The sequence below is a fragment of the Gopherus flavomarginatus genome, chromosome 4 (assembly GCF_025201925.1).
Source record: "Gopherus flavomarginatus isolate rGopFla2 chromosome 4, rGopFla2.mat.asm, whole genome shotgun sequence".
Lineage (NCBI taxonomy): Eukaryota > Metazoa > Chordata > Testudines > Testudinidae > Gopherus > Gopherus flavomarginatus.
Window position 1 is genome coordinate 172,955,852 of NC_066620.1, and position 20,704 is coordinate 172,976,555.

At 38.4% G+C, this 20,704-nt stretch overlaps 1 protein-coding gene across 4 annotated transcripts in view; it reads right to left on the reverse strand.

Moving 5' to 3' along the window:
* Positions 1-20,704, reverse strand: part of MCPH1 (microcephalin 1) — a 223,444-nt gene that overhangs the window by 144,724 nt on the left and 58,016 nt on the right. For 2 of the 4 annotated variants that reach the window (XM_050950730.1, XM_050950729.1), the window contains 2 exons: positions 14,349-14,386; positions 10,639-10,801 (listed from right to left, as the gene is read on the reverse strand). In XM_050950730.1, the coding sequence (XP_050806687.1) occupies positions 10,639-10,801; positions 14,349-14,386 (201 nt within the window). Of the gene's footprint in view, positions 1-10,638; positions 10,802-14,114; positions 14,253-14,348; positions 14,387-20,704 lie in introns of those variants that run through there. The other 2 variants (XM_050950732.1, XM_050950731.1) reach the window with 2 other exon arrangements.

Sequence of the window (20,704 nt, forward strand, 5' to 3'; positions counted from 1 at the left end):
TGCAACCATGTGGGTTAGGTTTCATCATACATCAATCATTTGGTCTGTGTGTAATGCTTAGGAAAATGCAAAATTCACATAAAATATCAGAAAACACTTTTAATTACACATCCTTACAAACTGCTGTAAAAAAGGATTTTGATATTTTAGCAAATAGGAGCATCGGCCACTTTGTCACTTAGCCAACTACTGTATGTTATGCGTAAATTGTTAAGTAATATAAACAGTTAACTATTAAATAGTTTGAAAACATTTTGGAGATGGGAGTTTTTACTTATAGAAAAGGTTAAAATGAAGCTAAAAAAGGTAAAGTAAGTTTTAGAGACACTGATAAAGTGTCAAATACCTTTTTTGAGGGTACAAGATGCTTTCTTATTTAAGAACATTTAAAAAATATTAAAAAAAACACTTGTTATACTTTGTTGCTTCATGTTACTGCGAGCCTTCTTTGCCAGGTCAATTATGGATTTTAACTGCAGTATTTGCAGTCTAGCCACATCCTGGCTTAAGACCAATCTCTAACCCTACAACCGCATCAGCAGCATCTTTGTCACTATCCTCAGGGTTAGACACATTTTCTGAAGCACCAGGTGGTTGAGGGGCAACATTATGAATTATATCTACTCCTGTAAGTCATTCAGAGGTTGGACACCTAGCATCCACCTCCATCGACTCTTGAGCATCAGCTATCCCACTTTGAGACATAAGTTCCCTGTAGACTCATTCTGCCTCCATGGCAGTTCAACTAGCATTGATTGTAATTTTTCCTCATCTTTGATTCACCCTCTTAATGTTGATTTCCCCATTCCTAGTTCTTTTGAGACCTTCGCTTGGCTGATCCCCTATTTCAGCCTGTCCAAAGCTTCCAATTTTTCTTTGGCTGTCCATGCCTTTCGTTTTTATGGCTGTGAACTACTTGCCATCATGTCAATGGTATTTTAATACTGTATTAATGCTAACAATTTTAATTGTTTAGAAAATGTCAGCACAGAGTTACAATGTTTTCAAATTACAACTAATGAGACAACTTAAGCTTAGTCTATACTGCACACAAGTTAGAAACGAGATTAAAATAGGCGGGAGAGATGAGAATGCCTAATGCAGGGGTGGGGAAAATTTTTTTGGCCCAAGGGCCACATCGGTGTTCAAAATTGTATTGAGGGTCAGGTAGGGAAGGCTGTGCCTCCCTAAACAGCCTGTCCCCACCTCCTACCTAATCCCCACCTACTTCCCGCCCCATGACTGACCCCTCAGAATTCCCGACCCATCTAGCCCCCCACTCCTTGTCCCCTGACTACCCCCTCCAGAGACCACTTTCCCCAACCACCCCTCCGAAGACTCTACCCCCATCTAAGCCCTTCTGCTCCTTTTCCCCTGACCGCTTCCTCCAGAATCCCCCCCCCCGACCCTAATCACCCCCAGGACTCGCATGCCCTATCCAACACCCCCCATTCCCTGCCCTGCCCTCAGAACCTCCGAACCATCCAACTCTCCTGCTCCCTGTCCCCTGAACACCCCCCAAGACCCTCTGCCCCTTATCCAATCCCTTGGCCATGGCCCGGCACCCTTAACACACCGCTCAGAGCAGCATGTCGGAGCTAGACATGCTGATGCGCTAATCCACCGGAGAGTGCAGCCCCACCCCCCAGAGCACTGCTTTACCGCATTATATCAGAATTCATGTTATATCGTGTCGTGTTATATCAGGGTACAGGTGTATACAAGTAGGTGTATATGCAAAGAGGAAGGGCTCCCCATTTCATTAATTCCCTCCCCTATCATCCTTTGGAAATTGTATTTACTGTAGCATTAAAAAAAAAAGGGTTAATAATGATACAGCGTAATGGCTATCTGCATAAAATAGACCCAAACAGCATCATTTATATTCAAGGATCTTGGCCATTCAAGGTTCAGAGGTAGCGTTTCAGAACAACTGTGACACTTTCAGCAGATTAGAGAACGAGTTAAAAAAATATTGTATTTTAACATTGTTCAGTGACATTTTCCCTGTAGACACAGTTCGTGTTTCTACCTGTCACAGAAAAAGTCTACTCCTAATATGTTGAATAAATGAGCAGCATACTTTGACCACCACATCTCTAGAAACAAACTCATTTTACAGATTCTTGAAAATCTGATATTTTCTGGATTACATCAGGTTCATAGGACTTTAGAAAAAAATCAGAAAACACTGGACAAATTATAATCAGTTCTTGAAAACAGTCTACCTTTAAGCCTATTTACCTATGACATATGGTTGAGAAGCCTCACTAATAGTGTTCAGGAACAATGTCTTGGAGAGGAAGCCCATCCCATCTACATGTTAGGGAGAGAATAATGAAATTCCTACCAGGGTACTATCCTCAAGCCCTGCAATTTTTCATATTAGCCTTTGTATTATGGGTGTCTGAGCATTCTGAAGCACAGATACGCATTCTGTTGAAAGGAAGGACCACCGTGCTCCATCCTATTACCTCTTCCTGGGTCATGAATCTCCCCACTCTAGTATGAATGGCTGACAAGCTGTTTACAGAATTTATTTATAAATTAATGCACTCCTGCCACAATTCAATCATCTCTCCCTTTTTTCAAAACATTCAAGTTCCACAATATCCCTACAGTACCTCCCATTTAGCAAGGCTTGAATGTGGACCAAATGGGCACCCATCCACAAGGATGACAGGATAGTTCATGCATTATTTAATTAATTTCAAGTGCTTTCAGCAGTTTACACAGTAATAAGAAGAATAAAAGCTGAATGGAAAAGAATATATATGTACAAAAAAAAGGCCATTTGAATTTAGAAGTGTCCCAACCCAATTCTCATTCTGGCAAATGCCTACATAGTCTTCCTGCCATTTCAGGTAAATGGTCTATATCTTCTATTATCATTTCTATGCACTGTTAAAGTAGTCCCACAATTCATCGCAGAACAAGTTGAATTTTATTGATGCATGAAGTTATTCCTATAATATTTTAGATTTAAATTTATAAAATTTCTAGGATCCTTTAAAAAAAAAAGAGGTTCTACCTGATCCAAGATGTTAACCGCACTATAAAACATCTCACATCTGATATGTTGATTCTTCAAAAATGGTACTGGCTACTGCTCGACAGGATATTGGACTAGACAGACTATGGGTCTGATCGAGTATGGCAATTTCTTTGTTTCTAAAGAGGAGGTGGTGGCACCCTGTACCCGACGTTCACCACTTTTATATGGTTATGATATATTTTGTACAAAGCATGCCCTATGAAGTATCATTTGAAAACTCATGATCTACTGAGCATTGTTGTCCTGTGTGTACCGTCATTGTATACAGAATTATCCAATTTTGCTATAGGTTTGTTATTGAAACAAGTTGTGAGTCTGGAGAATGCCCACAGACCACCTCCTCAGAAATAATTAAGGCTTTGCATGTCATCATAAATGTCACATATACAAAAGATATTAGCCAGAAATTTAAAATTCACCTTAGAGACGCTTTGAATCTCATGTACACAAGAGATTGCTTTGTCTACACTCTAGCTGGGATGGGGGAATGGGTGTGTTCCTCAATAAGGAAGGTATAAAATAAGAGATGATGGCTTCTACTCCTGCCCCCTCCCCCCTCAGAGCAAGATCGTTTAAAAAACAAAGAAAAATCTTTGAACTGGAGTAGCCCTCCCAGGTTGTAAGGAGATCCAGCCTGTGAACTAAGAAAAATGAACTGTGAACTACCTGCAGCATCTGATGGAGTGAGAAAGTTGCTTGCTTCAAGTCTTGGTTAGCCTGGTAAATTTAGGAATTAGATTGCGATTCTATATTTTATTTCTTTTGTAACCAATTCTGACTTTTATGCTTTTATCATTTATAATCACTTAAAATCTATCTTTCTCTAGTTAATACACTTGTTTTAATATTTTATCTAAACTAGTGCATTTTGACTGAAGTATCTGGGGGAATCTCTACTCAAGTAAACAAAGGCTGTGGCATGATCATTTCCATTGATGAAATCACAAACTAATTAATGAGCTTACTCTGATCCAGGAGGTCTTAAGCAGTGTAAGATGCACATTTCTGGGGTGCAAGGCTGGGACTGAGGGATATGCGGGTGTAACTTTCCTAGGTGTGCCTTGACATGGCAGTGTGAACAGACCCTGGAGAGGCTGCTTTTCACTAGCAATAGTAACAGACACCCTGGTCTGGAAAATTAAGGGGACACTGCTGTTCAAAGTCCATCTTGTTCCCTGGGGGATGTCATTGAAGTTACTTCCATTAAAACTACTAACTTCTAAAACTAGGAAAGAAATAAAACTAGTAAAGCTACAGTTAAAACAGCAAAAACTATTTACAACTATGCTTTTTAGAACTGCGTCAGGCAAGGGGGGCAGAAGGATCCGACCTGGAGATGCGATCAGTCTGCCCCGTGCTTTACCGCCTCAGACAGAAGCACGAAGACAGTCAGGGTGCATGAATGGATCTATGGACATTATTTTCAAATTATTTGCAAAAACCCTCAGTAGAATACAGTACAAACCACCACTCAAAGAAGAGCAATACTTTTTATAGTAAGGCAGTTTTAGGAGCTCATTTGTCCATTTTCTGTTACTAAGAATAGTTTTTGTGTTTTTTAAATGAACTTTTGCAGGCTCTTAATCATCAGGTATAATATGTGCAGTTCTCAGTGTGAAGGAGTTGCTCACTTTTGGAACATGCCACAACTGTTTGCGCAGATTGCTACAGAGGGTGAGGCGAGATCTGCAATGCAGGAGGAAAACTGTGCATTGTTGGGCGAGTCAATTTTTCGGGATGTTGGAGAGGATAAACTGCTACTTAATTATGTTTTATTCGTTTAATAAGTGGGAAGGGAACCTAGAACACTTGTCTGTTATTACAGAAATCCAAAGAAATAATGTTTATCTTTAAAAGAAATATTTGGAAGTTGGATACTGCAACACTGGTTTTTAGTACAATGAACAATTGTGATCTGCAGCATCCAAAGTTATCATGTTAAATGCCAAAATAAAGAAGTCATTACTATGTCGAATAATTTGCATGGTCTGTTCTTTTAAAAATCATGCTAAATACGTAATAATGAAGTATTGCACTTAGCCTCAACATATGCTGTAATTTTTTTCAGACAAGAGAGTGTAATGTCAGAAAGTAGAACAAAGGATAACATCTAATAAGGAAGCCATTCTTATTAAATATCACTTAAACGTAAACATTAAGATATCAGTTAGCTTTAGATTTACAGCTTCATTTGAGATCATTAATCTAAGCTATAGCTCTTGAAAAATGCTTGGCAATTCAAATTCAGTTGAGCTCAGAAAATTGTAGTATTTCACACAGCACTTCCTTAGACATTCAGATATGTTAAATGAGAATTTGTTTCTCCATAGATACTACCCAGCAAGAACAGATGTACCATGTACTACAATGTGTGCAGCACGTCAATGCTGTAGCCACAAAGATATTTTGACCAAGAGTAAATGGCAACAATCAAGTATATTAATAAATAAATCTAAAAGATTAGTTAGGTTTGAGTAATTGGTTTTAAAAATGAAATCCAATTTTACCGTTAAGCCCTAAATCAATCCTTACAGTATTTACACAATTTAGTTTAGACACTAAATTTGTTTATCTGAATACAGGATGGATTATAGCTCATCTGTGTATAACGGTTCTAGACTGGAGTATCTAGTATCTTAGCCACAGTATCTAGTTTCTTACTTTAACAGAAAATTAGATACGGAGTCCATGAATAGGTCACAGAGATAAATAACTTATCTGTCACTAAAACATTCAAAGTTTTCATAAACACAGTAGACAAGATCCTGTCTCTACTAAGTCAATGGGAGTTTTTCCACTGAATTTAATAGAGCCAGGATTTCATCCAATGTTTTCCAAACAGGACTCGGAAAATACAACAAAATAAGCTACTTCCAAATAGCTTCTGTACAGACAACTGACGTAGTTGGACATTAGTCCAAGTAATTATAACAGTATAAAATGAAAGGGATAATTAAATATATTAGTATCTTTGAGTTAACTAGTTTCTTTTGACCTGCTAGCGATAACTCCAAATGTGTTGTACGATAGCTTCTTATACGTAAAAACAAAAACTAAAGAAAATTGCAGAATTACAGAATATATTTGAAGTGTTTAAATTATACTAAAAGAGAAAAGGTCATAATATTTTCAAGTATAGTAGAAGATTCAACATACAAAGTATGGTAAAGCAATACGTATTTCAAGTGTGTTTCCTGTATCTGAGTATCTGATCTAAGATAATTTCTTTGATTATGATTACAGCAAATATGATCCATTTGTTGCACAAAACCTTTGGCACTTCAGTACTTCCTGTTCCTGAAATCTTCCCAACCTAGCACAGAAAGGATTTTTAGTGCATGTTTTTCATGTCAAGGGTTTTGCCCCAGAAAAAAATTCACCGCTTAAGTACTAGTTATGCCATTTATTAGTTTGTACGGCTTATTTATTACTTATTATTTACTACTTTATTACTGTCATGTTGTATTATAGCATTGTTAAGCAATAACACACAAAAGACCACATGGCCATGCTGCTTAATGACATGTCTTGCATTCAGGGTGATGTATGAGGAAATGATGTCTTCTAACCATCTGTCATTATGCAACATACTTAAACAACCATAAGTAATTTACTGAACATAAGAACAGCCATACTGGGTCAGACTAAAGGTCCATCTAGCCCAGAATCCTGTCTTCCGACAGTGGCCAATACCAGGTGCTCTAGAGGGAAGGAACAGAACAGGTAATCAACAAGTGATCCAACCCGTCACCCATTCCCAGCTTCTGGCAAAGAGAATTATATTCTAGAATTTGAAGCAAAATAACACTGATCTATGTAAAGTAAGTTTGTGGTTTCAGTTCCTAAAGGGGAACAATCCATATCACACAAAGCATCAGTATCATTGGCATTTTTACTAGTAATCAATGATTAAGTAAGTTAGTGAGTCTAGACTATCAATTGAATCTCCAAAACCTGGTTGATGCACTTTGGTTGGACAATGTGGAAAACGTACCATGCTGCATCTATTCTCTATATTACATACCAAAAAAATCTACCTGTAGGGGAAAAATAGAATGCAATCATGTAATTAAAGAATATATCTCAATACCTGTGCACAAGGGGACTGAATTAAGGTTGCTTGGCCAACTGTAAATCTGGCATTCCCCAACATTTGTGTGTTTGATTTTGAAACCTAAATACTGTTCTTTTAACAGATTTTTGTATGGAATTTCCAAAGAAAAGGCATTTCCCTCGCCAAACATCAATCCTATTGCTGAATTTCAAAGGCCTGTGGCAAACAATGGAGATGTTAAAGCGTCTCAAAAAGGTCAAAAGAACCTTTTAATGGAAAGTATTAGGCAATCTAAATATCACTACTAAGTGTCTATAATTAATTCTCTTTTTAAAGTAACTCTATATACTAAAACTAAATGATAAATTATTTTCTGTGTCCAATCCAAAATGTTCTACTGCTGAGAGTAGTAATATCAAGATTTAAGTTAAAGCAGTTTATGGATTCATTATGTTAGCATTATCCGAAAAGACAGACTATGTTCTGCATTACTGAATTTCCTCTAACTAATTTTCTACAGTATTACTTGTGGTCATGGAAGACAAGATGAACTTTTATATAAATGTGTATGGCTTCAACTATCTCCTCTCCTCTGATAAAGGTGTTGAGTCATGAATAATTTGGGTGAAAGGATGGCAAATTGATACTGATGACAAAATTAGAAATTAGACAAAAATGTCCTGTTGGATAAGAGGTGCCCTTAACTAGACTTCTCCTTTTTTGAAATAATTCATTTCAAGGTCTTAGTGACAGATAAAATACTTTATTCACATCTCCTAGAAAACGGTGTTTTTGAAACCTTTGATATGGAGAGTTCCTAGTGACCACTAACACTGAATGTTTACAGTTTTGCACACCCCAAAATCTTTTTTAGTGATTGGATGACAGTTAAATCAAAATGATATTGTAATATTCACAGTTAAAGGAATCTAAATATTAAATAAATTGCTGATTAATATTAAACCAAAGCCTGTTATCCTTACAGTTTAAATTCCTGAGTTACCTGTACCTCTGACCCTCTTGTGGCTTCCTCGAAGCCACCCAAGTTAGGGGCAGCTGAAGGTCTGCCACCTTTCTCAGGATAGAATCCGGTGATTCTCTCACTTCAGATCACAGTCTCAGGCTGCAGACTCCTGTAATTCATTGTGTTCACCTCAGCAGATGTGACATCAGTTCAGCTCTGTTGAACTCAGTTCATTATTCTGTCTAGGGCAATGGCAGGGTTAACCAGTGACCAGGCAGCTTTCATAAAACAAAGTACTACTTATTCAAAACAAAAAATATTAGGAGTAAATGTATCTTAAAACTAACAAACAGCTTATACACAGGCTAGCTTACAAGGTGGTCACTCATCTACCACCTGCAGACACCAGTAGGTTCTAAAATACTTCATATCCTCCCTCAAGGTCTAGTTCTGCTGCACTGAGTTTTATGCATGTCAGTTTTCGGATTGTGTCCATGACCCTCTCTCCAGATCAAGGCTGTTATTTTCAAGTCCTTTGTCTGCCAAAGCCTTTGAACTAAGTGTCAATCCATCTGTGTGCTATTTTCCCCAGTGGTCAAAACTTCAAAAAGACTTGTTACCTGCATTGTTGAAGTCCTGGGGATTAGTTCCTGCAGGAAGCATCTGTTATCTGACCCATTAGGCAGGAATACAATCACTAGCAAGCCCACAAAGATACATATAACATAAACTTAATACAATAGTCTTTGCATATTTATTCCATGACTCCATAGCATCTATCACACTTGCCTATATCCTACTCATCCACAACTCCTACTTACTTCAGTGAGTGTGTTGCCCACACAGCGACTCATTTAAAAAAAAAAAGTGAAGACAGCTTAAAGATTTGGTCAAATAATACTTAAAAGAAACAAATTAATCCTTGATCTATTCCATTCACTTCCCTGGCATTATAGCATAGATAAAGTTGGCCCAGTGGGTAAAAGTGTTGATCTTAATATGATCCTATGTGGATTATTTCTAATCAAGCGATACTTTTGGTTTTGTTCCTAGTTAATGCTCTGTTGGAGCTCTTGACATAGAACATTACATGAGATCAATGAGATCATGATAATCATGAGAGAAGTGCAACTGACATTCGACAAAACAGAAATTGATTCTACCCAAATATTGTCAACTACACAAAGAACAGGAAAAAAATTACTAAGATTTGTTTATAATGTTAGTTATTTGAAGCAATTTTTGGATGGAAGTATATAAATTTTCATGTTCATTGAATCTTTTAAAGAAAGTAGCACCCTATAAAGATATCTTCTTAACAGTATATCTCTATGTGAAGTATTAAATGATACAAGACTATGGGTAAGGGTGCTGGAACAAGTTTTATAGTGGATGGTGCTTAGACCCCACTGAACCAAACTGTAAACCCAACAGGTAATGGAACCTATTTCAAGCCAGGAGTGTGGCAGTACCCCAAGTTTCAGCACCTATGATTATGGGCCAGATTTTTTAAAGTATTAAGGCACCTTAAATATTAGCTAGTTGCCCAGTGCAGCAGTTCACAACCAGGGGTACACAGAAGTCTTCCATGGGGTACATCAACTCATATAGATATCTGCTTAGTTTTACAACAGGCTACATAAAAAACCCTAGTAAAGTCAGAACAAATTAAGATTTCATACCGCTCTATATACTATACACTAAATATAAGTACAATATTTATATTGTAATTGATTTATTTTAGAATTATATGGTAAAAATGAGAAAGTAAGTAATTTGTCAGTAATAGTGTGCTGTGACACTTTTGCATTTTTAGCTCTGATTTTGCAAGCAAGTAATTTTTAAATAACGTGAAACTTGGGGTATGCAAGACAAAGCAGACTCCTGAAAGGGGTACAGTAGTCTGGAAATGTTGAAAGCCACTGACTTAGTAGGATTTTCAAACACCTATGCATCTAACTCCCATTGATTTCATGGAAGTTTGACACCTAGGTACCTTAGAAAAATCCCACTAAGTTCCTATCAGCTGCTTTAGGTGCCTAATTACCTTTAGAAATCTGGCCCTATGACATTGGTCCTCTATTCATGGTTATAAGGCAACAACATGATTGATATACTTGAAACAATACAAACTATTACATTTTAAACTAATATATATAAGAATACAAGAAATTGACAAGGAAACATTCAAAGCAATCATAATGCACATCTTCAGACTACATGTTGCTTGTATACAAGGTTTTCATAAAGCATGTTTTCCAATCTTCTTGTCTTCCTTTTTGTAGATCATAAAAAGAAAAACTGTTTTATCTAAAAATAGATTCCCTTAACAGATGTTTCAATATCATTTTAGAAGTACTCAAAAAAAAACCCACTTATGACAATCTTTGTGTATTAAATATTTGCAAAAATAGAGCTAGTTGTTTCAGAACAGAATTCTATTTAATGCAAAAGAATAATGAAGATGCCATTGCTTATCGCAAGGTTTTGATAGGGATGTTATAGCCTAGCTAATGCTGAACAAACCTGATGTACTTTATTGTAAAATTCAGATCTCTCTCTTACCCATTCATAACACACAATCCAGCAGCCCCGGGCAATTCCCAGAATTACATTCAAGGTGCGACGAGGACTCCCTGTAACCACGTGAGTAGTTGTTTCACATACATCATCCGAAAACAAAAAGCCTCCCAGTTTATTCACCACCTGAATTATTGCACACTGCTTCCTGCCAAAACACAGAAGGGGAGGTGGGGAAACCACAATCAGTAGAACTCAATATTAAATGTTTACCTTTATATACAGCAACTATTAGGGTATATGCATAAATGTAAAAATTCAGGCAAAACTTTTGCTTAACAGATTTCACCGGGAAATTCCAGTTGTTAAGGACCTCCAAACATCAGGCCACATTTAACCAGGGTGGATAAAAATCAATTATTTTAAAAAAAATTTTAAAAAGGATTTTTTTTAATTTAAATAGGATTTTGTTGATATAATGCTTTTTGAGGGAAAAACCTATCTAAAGATAAAGATATATTATAGTTCAACGATATCTCATAATGGAATAGGGATTATAAATTACAGTTCTATAGTATGAGACAATATATTCATGTAATGTTTAAGAAAAGTTTTGTAAATGAGTTCCAACAGTTCATGGATTAGGGACCCAAACTTATGGGGTTCCAGAGGCTTCTGTATAGATTATTTAGGTTAATCTTTCTATCTCAGTGCTCAGTCTAGAAGATACCATCAGAGATGCTTAGTTTTACAGTTTTCAGACTGGATGTGTCTCTCTAGAGGTAACATGCTTGTTAACAGCAAAAATGTTCTTAAATAAATTAATAATATATAGAGGTGGGAAATAACAGACCTCAATTCTATTGTCCCTCTGTTAATTTGTGTACACAGAGTCAATCCCTTATTTCTCTCTAAAAGTGTAAAGTTTTTAAAAGGTCAATTAATAGAAGATTGTTGGGGTGGAATAGATCTGGACAAGGAGAAGTCTGGAGATAAATGTGAGAAGTGAGGGACATATGCTTGTTTTGTTAAAATATTATATGTTTGCTGTTGAAGCAAAAAATCCAGAATACTTAATGTATTGTGCGTTATGCACCTTTCCTGGCCATCCCACGTTGATGTCGGTGAAACATACCTTGTGATCCACCAGTGCTTGCAGCACCATTGAGAAGTACTCCTTGTGGTTTATGTACTGGTTGGCAAGGTGGTCTGGTGCCAAGATGGGGATATGTGTTCCATCTATTGCCCCACCACAGTTAGGGAATCCCATTGCAGCAAAGCCATCCAGTATGAGCTGCACATTTCCCAGAATCACTACCCTTGACAACAGAATGTCAATGATTGCATAAGCTACTTGGATTACAGCAACCCCCACAGTAGACTTGCCCATTCCAAATTGATTCCCAACTGACCGGTAACAGTCAGGCGTTGCAAGCTTCCACAGGGCTATTGCCACTCGCTTCTCAACTGTCAGGGCAGCTCTCATCTTGGTATTTCTGTGATTCAGGGTCGGGGAAAGCAACTCACACAGTTCCAGGAAAGTGGACTTACGCATGCGAAAGTTTCGCAGCCACTGTGAATCATCCCATACCTGCAACACTATGCGGTCCCACCAATCTGTGCTTGTTTGCCTGGCCCAGAATCAGTGTTCCACTGTATCAACCAGCCCCAGTGCCACCATGATGTCCCAATTGCCAGAGCCCGTGCTTTAAGGAATGTCTGTGTCCATGTCCTCATCAAAATCCTCCTCATGCTGGTGTCTCTTAGCCCGGTTCTGCATATACTCCAGGATAATGCGTGAGGTGTTTACTATGCTCACAACAGTGCTCCATGCTTGCCGTGGTTTGGCGTCTGCATGGGTAACCCAGGAAAAAAGGTGCGAAACAATTGCCTGTTGTTGCTTTCACGGAGGGAGGGGCAACTGATGACATGTACCCGAAACCACCCGTGGCAATATATTTGCCCCGTAAGGCATTGGGAGCTTAACCCAGAATTCCAATGAGCAGCGGAGACTTCAGGAACTGTGGGATAGCTACCCACAGTGCACCGCTCTGTAAGTCGATGCTAGCCATGGTAGTGAGGACATACTCCGCCGACTTAATGCTCTTAGTGTGGATATATGCAACCGACTGTATAAAATTGATTTCCAAAAATCTACTTCTATAAAATCAACCTAATTTCATAGTGTAGACATACGCTATGTGAGTGCAATAATACTCAAATATTAAGCAGATTTAATAATATATATACACACAAGGAGGATCCATGCAAGAAGATTACATTTAATGTGAGAAAGAATGGTTTTGCAATACGGCCATGAGACCTGGGTTGTTTTTTCAGCTCTGACAACTTTTTCCTGTGTTTTTGGATAAATCACAACCTCCCTGTGCTTCATTTGTCTCATCTGTAACATAGTGATCATATTTATCTACCTTATAGGGGATGCTGTGTTGTACAGTTAAATGTAAGGCTTGTGAAGTGCACTGATGCTCTATGGATGGGTGTTATGTGTCGAGTTTCATGAGGCATAAAGAAGATAAAACTAAAACTATATTTTAAGTTTTTCAGGTTCCTGAGCCATTATTTTATAATGAAAGTGGAAAAATTGACAGAAACATGGTTAGTAGCTATCTTTAAAGAAATGCTTTAGACAAGTGCATTTTTAAAGTATTCATCTTTAGATAACCATCATGGTTTACCAAATGTTTTCAAACCTGAAACAGACATGTGGGTGGCACAAATAACTTGTTATTTTTTTCAAAGGAATTTAACAGAAAATATGGGACTGTGTTTTTGTTGGACGATCTTTATTTTGCAAGAGTTTAAGGAGAATAAAAAGAGTATACCAGAAAAATATTAACTCTTCCACAAATATGCAGTGGCAGCTGGATTTTAATGCTTTGTAACCAAGTGTCTAAAAACACCTAAAAGAGATACTTCTTTAACAGCTATTTATGTAAAAGAAAATATTTGAACTGATGTTTCAGACCATTATGATGTTCTTTACAAAAACAATTCAAATACATATGGAGGAAACCAAAGACATAGGTTAAAAACTCCAAGCCATTTACTGTACAATCCTCCATTTCCTCCCCAAAACTCCCAATTTATTTCAAATTGAAGTTTTCACTGTAGTTTTATTACCTTTAATTGCTATGTAGGACAACCATAACATGTACTCTAGTCCAATGGTTCTCAACCTTTCCAGACTACTGTACCCCATTTAGGAGTCTGATTTGCCTATTGTACCCCAAGTTTCACCTCACTTAAAAAATACTTGCTTACAAAATCAGAGCTAAAAATATAAAAAAGTGTCACAGCCAAACTGTTACTGAAAAATTGCTTATTTTCTCATTTTTACCATATAATTCTAAAATAAATCAACTGGAATATAAATACTGTACTTACATTTCAGTGTATAGTATATTATATAGAACAGTATAAACAAGTTGTGTGAAATTTTAATTTGTACCGGCTTTGCTAGTACTTTTTATGTAGCCTGTTGTAATACTAGGCAAATATATAGATGAACTGATATACCCCCTGGAAGACCTCTGTGTACCCCAGGTTGAGAACTTCTGCTATAGTCTAGAGAACACCACCATGTATTTAAGCATATGCATGCCACTCAACAGAAGGAAATATACTTCATGGATAACCTACAAATAAATTTAATTCAGTATGTGAAAGCCAAGACTATAAAGAAGTTCAAAATTTACATTGACTAGAAAGACACAAGAATATCTAGTACTTACTCAGAGGACATGCTTGTCATGACTAATGTTCTTGTTGGCTAGAGAGTTAAAAAAGGAAGAACAAGAAAACAAAGTCAAAAATATGAAAAAAACTTTTTCCCACAGAAACTAAGTTATAAGAGATTCCAGTAAAGACACAAAGTAAATCAGGATTAAGACACTAGTTTGTAGGCCTGCTGCATGTTGCAGGAAATAAGAACTCTGAACAGATTACATGTCACATGATTCCAAGGACAGTGATGTTCAGGCATATCACAAGTGATGCACTTCGGCATCAGGGAAGGCAATCGCTATACACGGCACAAACACTTTCTGTCATCTGCCCTTCTCTGAAGCATAACCAAATGCTCCAATGGCACCATCCAAACATGTTAATAATCAATTAAATGGACAAAAAATTATTTATTGGGGGAAAACTTAGAATCTATTATAAAAGGAGGACTAGAGCCTTGGAATCCCCTTATAACAACCATTTGTTAAGATACAAGTGTAAAATAACCAATGTGGTGCCTGGGCAAGAGACGATGCAAACAAGATGGTTCTGTAATACTAGTTTCAGCTGGTGATAATGATTAATACTTCAAATTAGTTTATAAAAACTTCAGTCCAATGCCACTGTACAGGTACCATACTTTGAGTTACGCCTTCGAGCTGGTAACCAATCATTAGAAGAAAATTAGGTATATTACCAAGATACAGAATATATTCATTCTCTTAGCAAATCTATGTTTTCATTTAACATAGTAAATTGTGGCAAAGTACTTATTCACCTTTCTGAAGCGTATATATTGCATATAGCTTCAACTGGTCTACTTTAGAAACAGATATACCTAAAATAAGTCTTCCAAAAAACTGAAGGCAAGCAGGTCTGCTTAGTACTATATTATTACATATACTATCCACAGGAACAAAAAGGTATGTAAGGTTTGTTTGAAAATATTTGTATGATTCATATAGTGTTTTAAATAAATCTGTGCTCTAGTTTTCCTACAAATCTATTGATCCACAGCAGGTCCACATAGTCTCTCTTCTACTGTTTCCCCATGCCTATCATAACCCCAAGTTTGCTGACCCCTTCCCCACAACTATTTTCCTTTGAATCATGTACATAGTTGAGAATGCCTAAGATACTGTAAATCAGCTTAAAGCTTGTAGCACAGGCTCAAGAGGTGGCTGAACGCCTCACTGCATCTTACTTATTAATGAATCACAATTAGAGAAAGAACAGACCCACAGTATAAACTCTCCTACCAATGCAGGATTATTCTCCATTGTATAGTCAAGTAACATAAGAAAAGGAGAGTTCCTTGGAATTATTTTACTAGACCAATGGCTTTTACTTTGCAGCAAGAATGCATATTCATTCTTTGATGTGAATGGGCTTTAAATAAATAATTTGGCTTCAGATTATAGTGAGTTATAACTATCAATGGTGTAAATACACACATTTTTCCCTTTGCTTAAATGCTTTGTTCCTATCCTGCGATAATTAGTACGTTATTTTTTAAAGAAATGGGATAAGGACATAGAAAAGCCAATAAAAGACAGTTTTCAGAGTTTGAAATAGACAATAAAAACTTAAAGAAAATTCAAAAAAAGAGAGACCAACCACAGTTCAGCTTTTGGGAAATAAATACACGAACATAGAAATAGAATTTTTAGAAATGTATATATCTGTACATTCAATTTGCAAATAACTGGAGGATGAAGGGGTGATCACTAGCAGCCAGCATGGATTTACTAAGAACAACTCATGCCAAACTAGCTTGATTTCCTTCTTTGACAAGGTAACTGGTTTGGTGCATAGGAAGAATATGGTGGGCATAATATATCTGGATTTAAGCAAGGCTTTTGACACAGTCCTACATAACATTCTGATAAACAAGCTGGAGAAATATGGGCTCGATGGAACTACCATTGAGTGGATACATAATGGGTTAAACAACCTCAAACAAAGAGTCACTGTTAATGGAATGATTACTCCTGGGGGAATTCTGTGACACTGACAGGGATGCAAAGCGAAGCTGCAAGAGCAGCCATGCACACTCCCTAGCAGTGCAGTTACATCATTTCAGGCACCTTGAGCAGCCAGCGGAGAGGTAAATCACCATGAGGCTGGGGACACCCCATCCAGTGTCTCCTACCCTGCACGGGGATCAGCTGCTAGTCCCAGCTGGGCTGGAGGCAGGAGAGGACAGGACTTCCTCTTCCCCTGCAAGGAGTATCTGGGGCTGTGTCAGACCCATCTCCAGAAACCTTCTCCAGCTGCAGGAAGCTCAGGATCCTCCTCTGCTTCCTACCCCTATCGCTCCTCAGCCACCAGGGGGAGGGGGAGGTCACTGTGCAGGGAGCTGCTTCCCCATCCGCCCAACCTCTGTGCTTCTGGACCTCTCATATCCCAATATTCCAGCCAAGCCTCACCCTATACACCCAGAACTCCCCTAGCCCTCCATACCTGAACCCCACCCCACTGAACCTCAACCCCTGCATCTGGAGCCCTCCTGCACCCAGACTTTCTGCCTTTGAACCCCAACCCCTGCACCCAGACCACCCCTTCCCCGAGCTCTCTGCACTCAAACCCCTACCCTGATGTGCCTCAGCTCCCTGCACCACCCTGAGCCCCCACATGCAGAGCTCCAAGCCAGACCCCCAACTACCAGCACCCAGACCCCTCTGCTGAGCCCCAACCACTGTCACCTGCAAGCCCCTGCAGAGTCCCATTGCCCCTGCACCTGGAACCCCCACAACAAGCCTCTGTGCATCCAGATCCCCCCACACCTAGACCTCCCACTGAACTGCCTGCACCCAGATTGTCCCACACCGAATCCTCTCACCCTACATTTGGATCCCCCCACACTGAGCCCCTTCCACACTTGGATCCTGCCTGCTCCACACCTGGTGTAGAGGGGCAGGGCCCCAGGGTTTTTCTGGGACAGGCCTAGGCATTGTGCTGTGTCATAGTTGGGTGCAGCCTCACTACTAAGTCTGTGTCCCCGGGGTGGGGCGTGGGGAGGCTGAAGGGTGATCTCCCACCTTCGTACAGCCAGTGGCCTGTGCTACCTGCTGCCATGCTGGAACCTCTGCGTTTATTTATTGACAAATAAAGCTTGCAGAGTTTTGTTGAATTTTAAAATATTGTGCGCAGAATTTTTAATTTTTTGGCACAGAATGCCTTCAGGAGTAAATGATGGCAATTTGGAAAGAGGTCTCAAGTGGGGTTCCCTGGGGATCAGTTCTGGATTTGGTGTATTTAACATCTTTATTAGTGATCTGGATGTAGGAATAGAGAGCATACTGATCAAATTTGCAGATGACACAAAGCTGCAAACACTTTGGAGGATAGAGCTAAAATTCAGAGGGATCTTGATATATTGGAGAAATGGCCTACAGATGACAAAATGAACTTCAACAAAGCCAAATGTAAGATGCTACACTTAGGGAAGAAAAATCAAATGCACAAATACAGAATGGGGGATAACTGAGAAGGATCTGGGAGTTGTAGAGGATCACAACCTCAGCATGAGTCAACAGTGCGATGCTGCTGCAAAAAAAGCAAATGCAATTTTGGGTTGCATTAACAGAGGCATAGCATGTAAATCACGGGAGGTGATAACACCGCTCTACTTGGCACTGGTTAGGCTTCAGCTAGAGTACAGTGTCCAATTTCGGTCACCGATTTAGAGAAACTAGAAAAGATCCAGAGGCAAGCAACAAAGATGGGATGGATGCAAGCCATATGAGCAAAGGTTGAAGGAACTGAGTATGTTTAGTTTGGAAAGAGGAGATTAAAGGAGGACATGATAGTGGTCTTCAAATACTCAAAAGGCTGCCATTAAAAAGATGAAGAAAAGTTGTTCTCTTGCCACAGAGCACATAACAAGAGGCAATGAGTTCAAACTACAGTATAGGAGATTTAAATTAAATCTCAGAAAAAAAATCCTAACTGTAAGAACAGTAGGACAATAGAACAGACTGCCTAGGGAAGTCATGGAAGCTCTTTCATTGCAGGTTTTCAAAAAGAGGTTGGATAGCCATCCATCTTGCATGGTTTAGATACAACAAAACCTGAATCTTGGTAAGAGATTAGATTAAACTGACTCTTGCATCTCTTCTGACTTTATGCTTCTATGATTCTACACATATACAGAATGAAGACAAAAAAAATGCGTGTGTTGAAAACACACAAGCACTAGCCACAACTAGTCTAGCCACAGCTATGAAAAATACTTTTGAAAAGATTTATATTTATTATACCTGAGATTTAGGAAATATTGCTGTAAGTTACACAGACATTTGATAATAGTTCAAAAATAAGCAATTATAGAATACAAAAGAAATTAAATAGTCAGTCAAGTATAGAGGAATAAAAAAAGTAAAAAAAAAAGAAAAACAGTGCAAATAGTGAGGTGGTGTGCTGAAATGAAGGTGATAAATAGGAGCCGTATCTGAAGATTAGCCAATGTGAAAAACTATGAACTCAATCCTGCTGCACTTTAACTAGAAGCATACAATGCATCTTACCAAACACTTAATTTGCTAATGGTAGCACCTGCTGATTATGTCTGTACTTACTGCTATCCTAAGGACTGGAAAGAAGATTTTTATTTACTTATCTAAGATAGTTAAATTTCATTCTTTTCTTAGCCAAAAGCTTTTCCACTTTATTTTTGCCAAATTCACATAAGCTGTTAGTGTCAATAGCTCTTGGAATCTTCATCAGCTTAATACAATTTCCTAAAAAAATAAATCCAACTTCTGGACTTTTCATTTTCATATTAGGCATTCAGATACATCCTTCCAATCAAACCCTGCATCCAGGTGATATGGTCTTGTTTACTACCAGCATGGGGCGTATTCCTATGGGCAGTGTCACGGAAGCCATTAGAGGAATATGAAGGTGGTGGCACAGTCAATAGTTAGATTGTATATCTGTAAAATACTAGGAGTCAGGATTCACTTTGGCCACTTTATACCCAGGGCAAAGGCTGGGGCCATGTAAAGAAGCCCCCAAAAGCCGCATATCTAGCTATGAAAGGATTGACCCAGCACAGGCACTGCAAAAGTGCCATAGTAGGTGTATTGGGGCAGGGGTGGGGGCGACAGAAACTTATGGAGGGTAGGGTCCCAGCATGACATGCTGCAGAGATCCCAGGCAGCACTGTGGCACATAGCACAGCCCAGAGAAGCTGCTGTAACTTAGGGGCTGTCTAAGTTACACTGAGGCCTCTTCAGCCCGCAGAGGCTCAGGGCTGGGAGACCAAAAAGATAGCTTTAAAAGACTACAGTTCCCCACCCTATTCCTGCCACCTGGGTAGCAAATCTCATCCTATATATTTACATTACTGTGGGTTGCCTCAGCACAAACTCAATACTTTGGTATATACCAGTATTAACAGTTAGGCTCTGAACATTGCTGAACTTGCATTCAAAGATATGCTACCCCAAATGTACCACAAAAGCTGCCTAACTGAAGGTCAATACACAGAGTTGAAGTACAGCCCTCATGCAGCTGCTTCTCAAGCCTAGAAACTGAGATATTGGCTGCAACCTCTAGTGACAAATATTCAGGGTATAAATACTGCTGGATCCAACAGCCTGTCCTGACATCACTCCCTTTAAAGTCAGCCTTGTGAGGCCATCAGAGTACCTCTGGGCCACACAGAATGGGTACAGTGACCAGTCGGTGTGAATGCTCTGTTAGTAGCTTCTCTTTTAAAATGTCTACAATGAGGTTTAAGGAACAAGTCCATATGCAAACTATGAACTGCAAACTATGGGGTGAATTTCACTCCCAATGAACAGTTATTCCCTCTTCATTCAAAAGTGCATATTTCTGCAAGCTAGGGGTCATCTATTAAGCAGACATGTACCCTATTGCTTCAATAGGACAACCCATGTGTTTTAAGATGGTTGTCCGGTAGAAAACTGAGCCAAACTATGTTTTAATTTTTAGTTCTACATTTTTCAAATTAATTGCTTTTACTCCCTTTTGCCCCTTTATATACACTATCTACACTATTTGTGTCTGGTTTATTTTACATTGTGCTTTTATCGTAAAACATGTTTTGAATTAGCAGTTTCTTTTCTAAATGGTAAAAACACATCTGGGGAGCATCACTGAGTTTCTAATGTACATTTATACCAGAATTATTGCTAATAAAACACTGGAAAAGGTGGCATTAGGCAAACTGACCCTTTTTATTTATCATTCATCTGTGATTCCTAAAGATCTTCACATTTGTAGTCTAAAACAGAACACATTTTTCCCAAATGACACAAAGTCTGGAATACATGCTGTGGTATAAATTAGACACCTATAGGACCTTTACATGATTTCTGCTTTTTCTTTAAGTCTC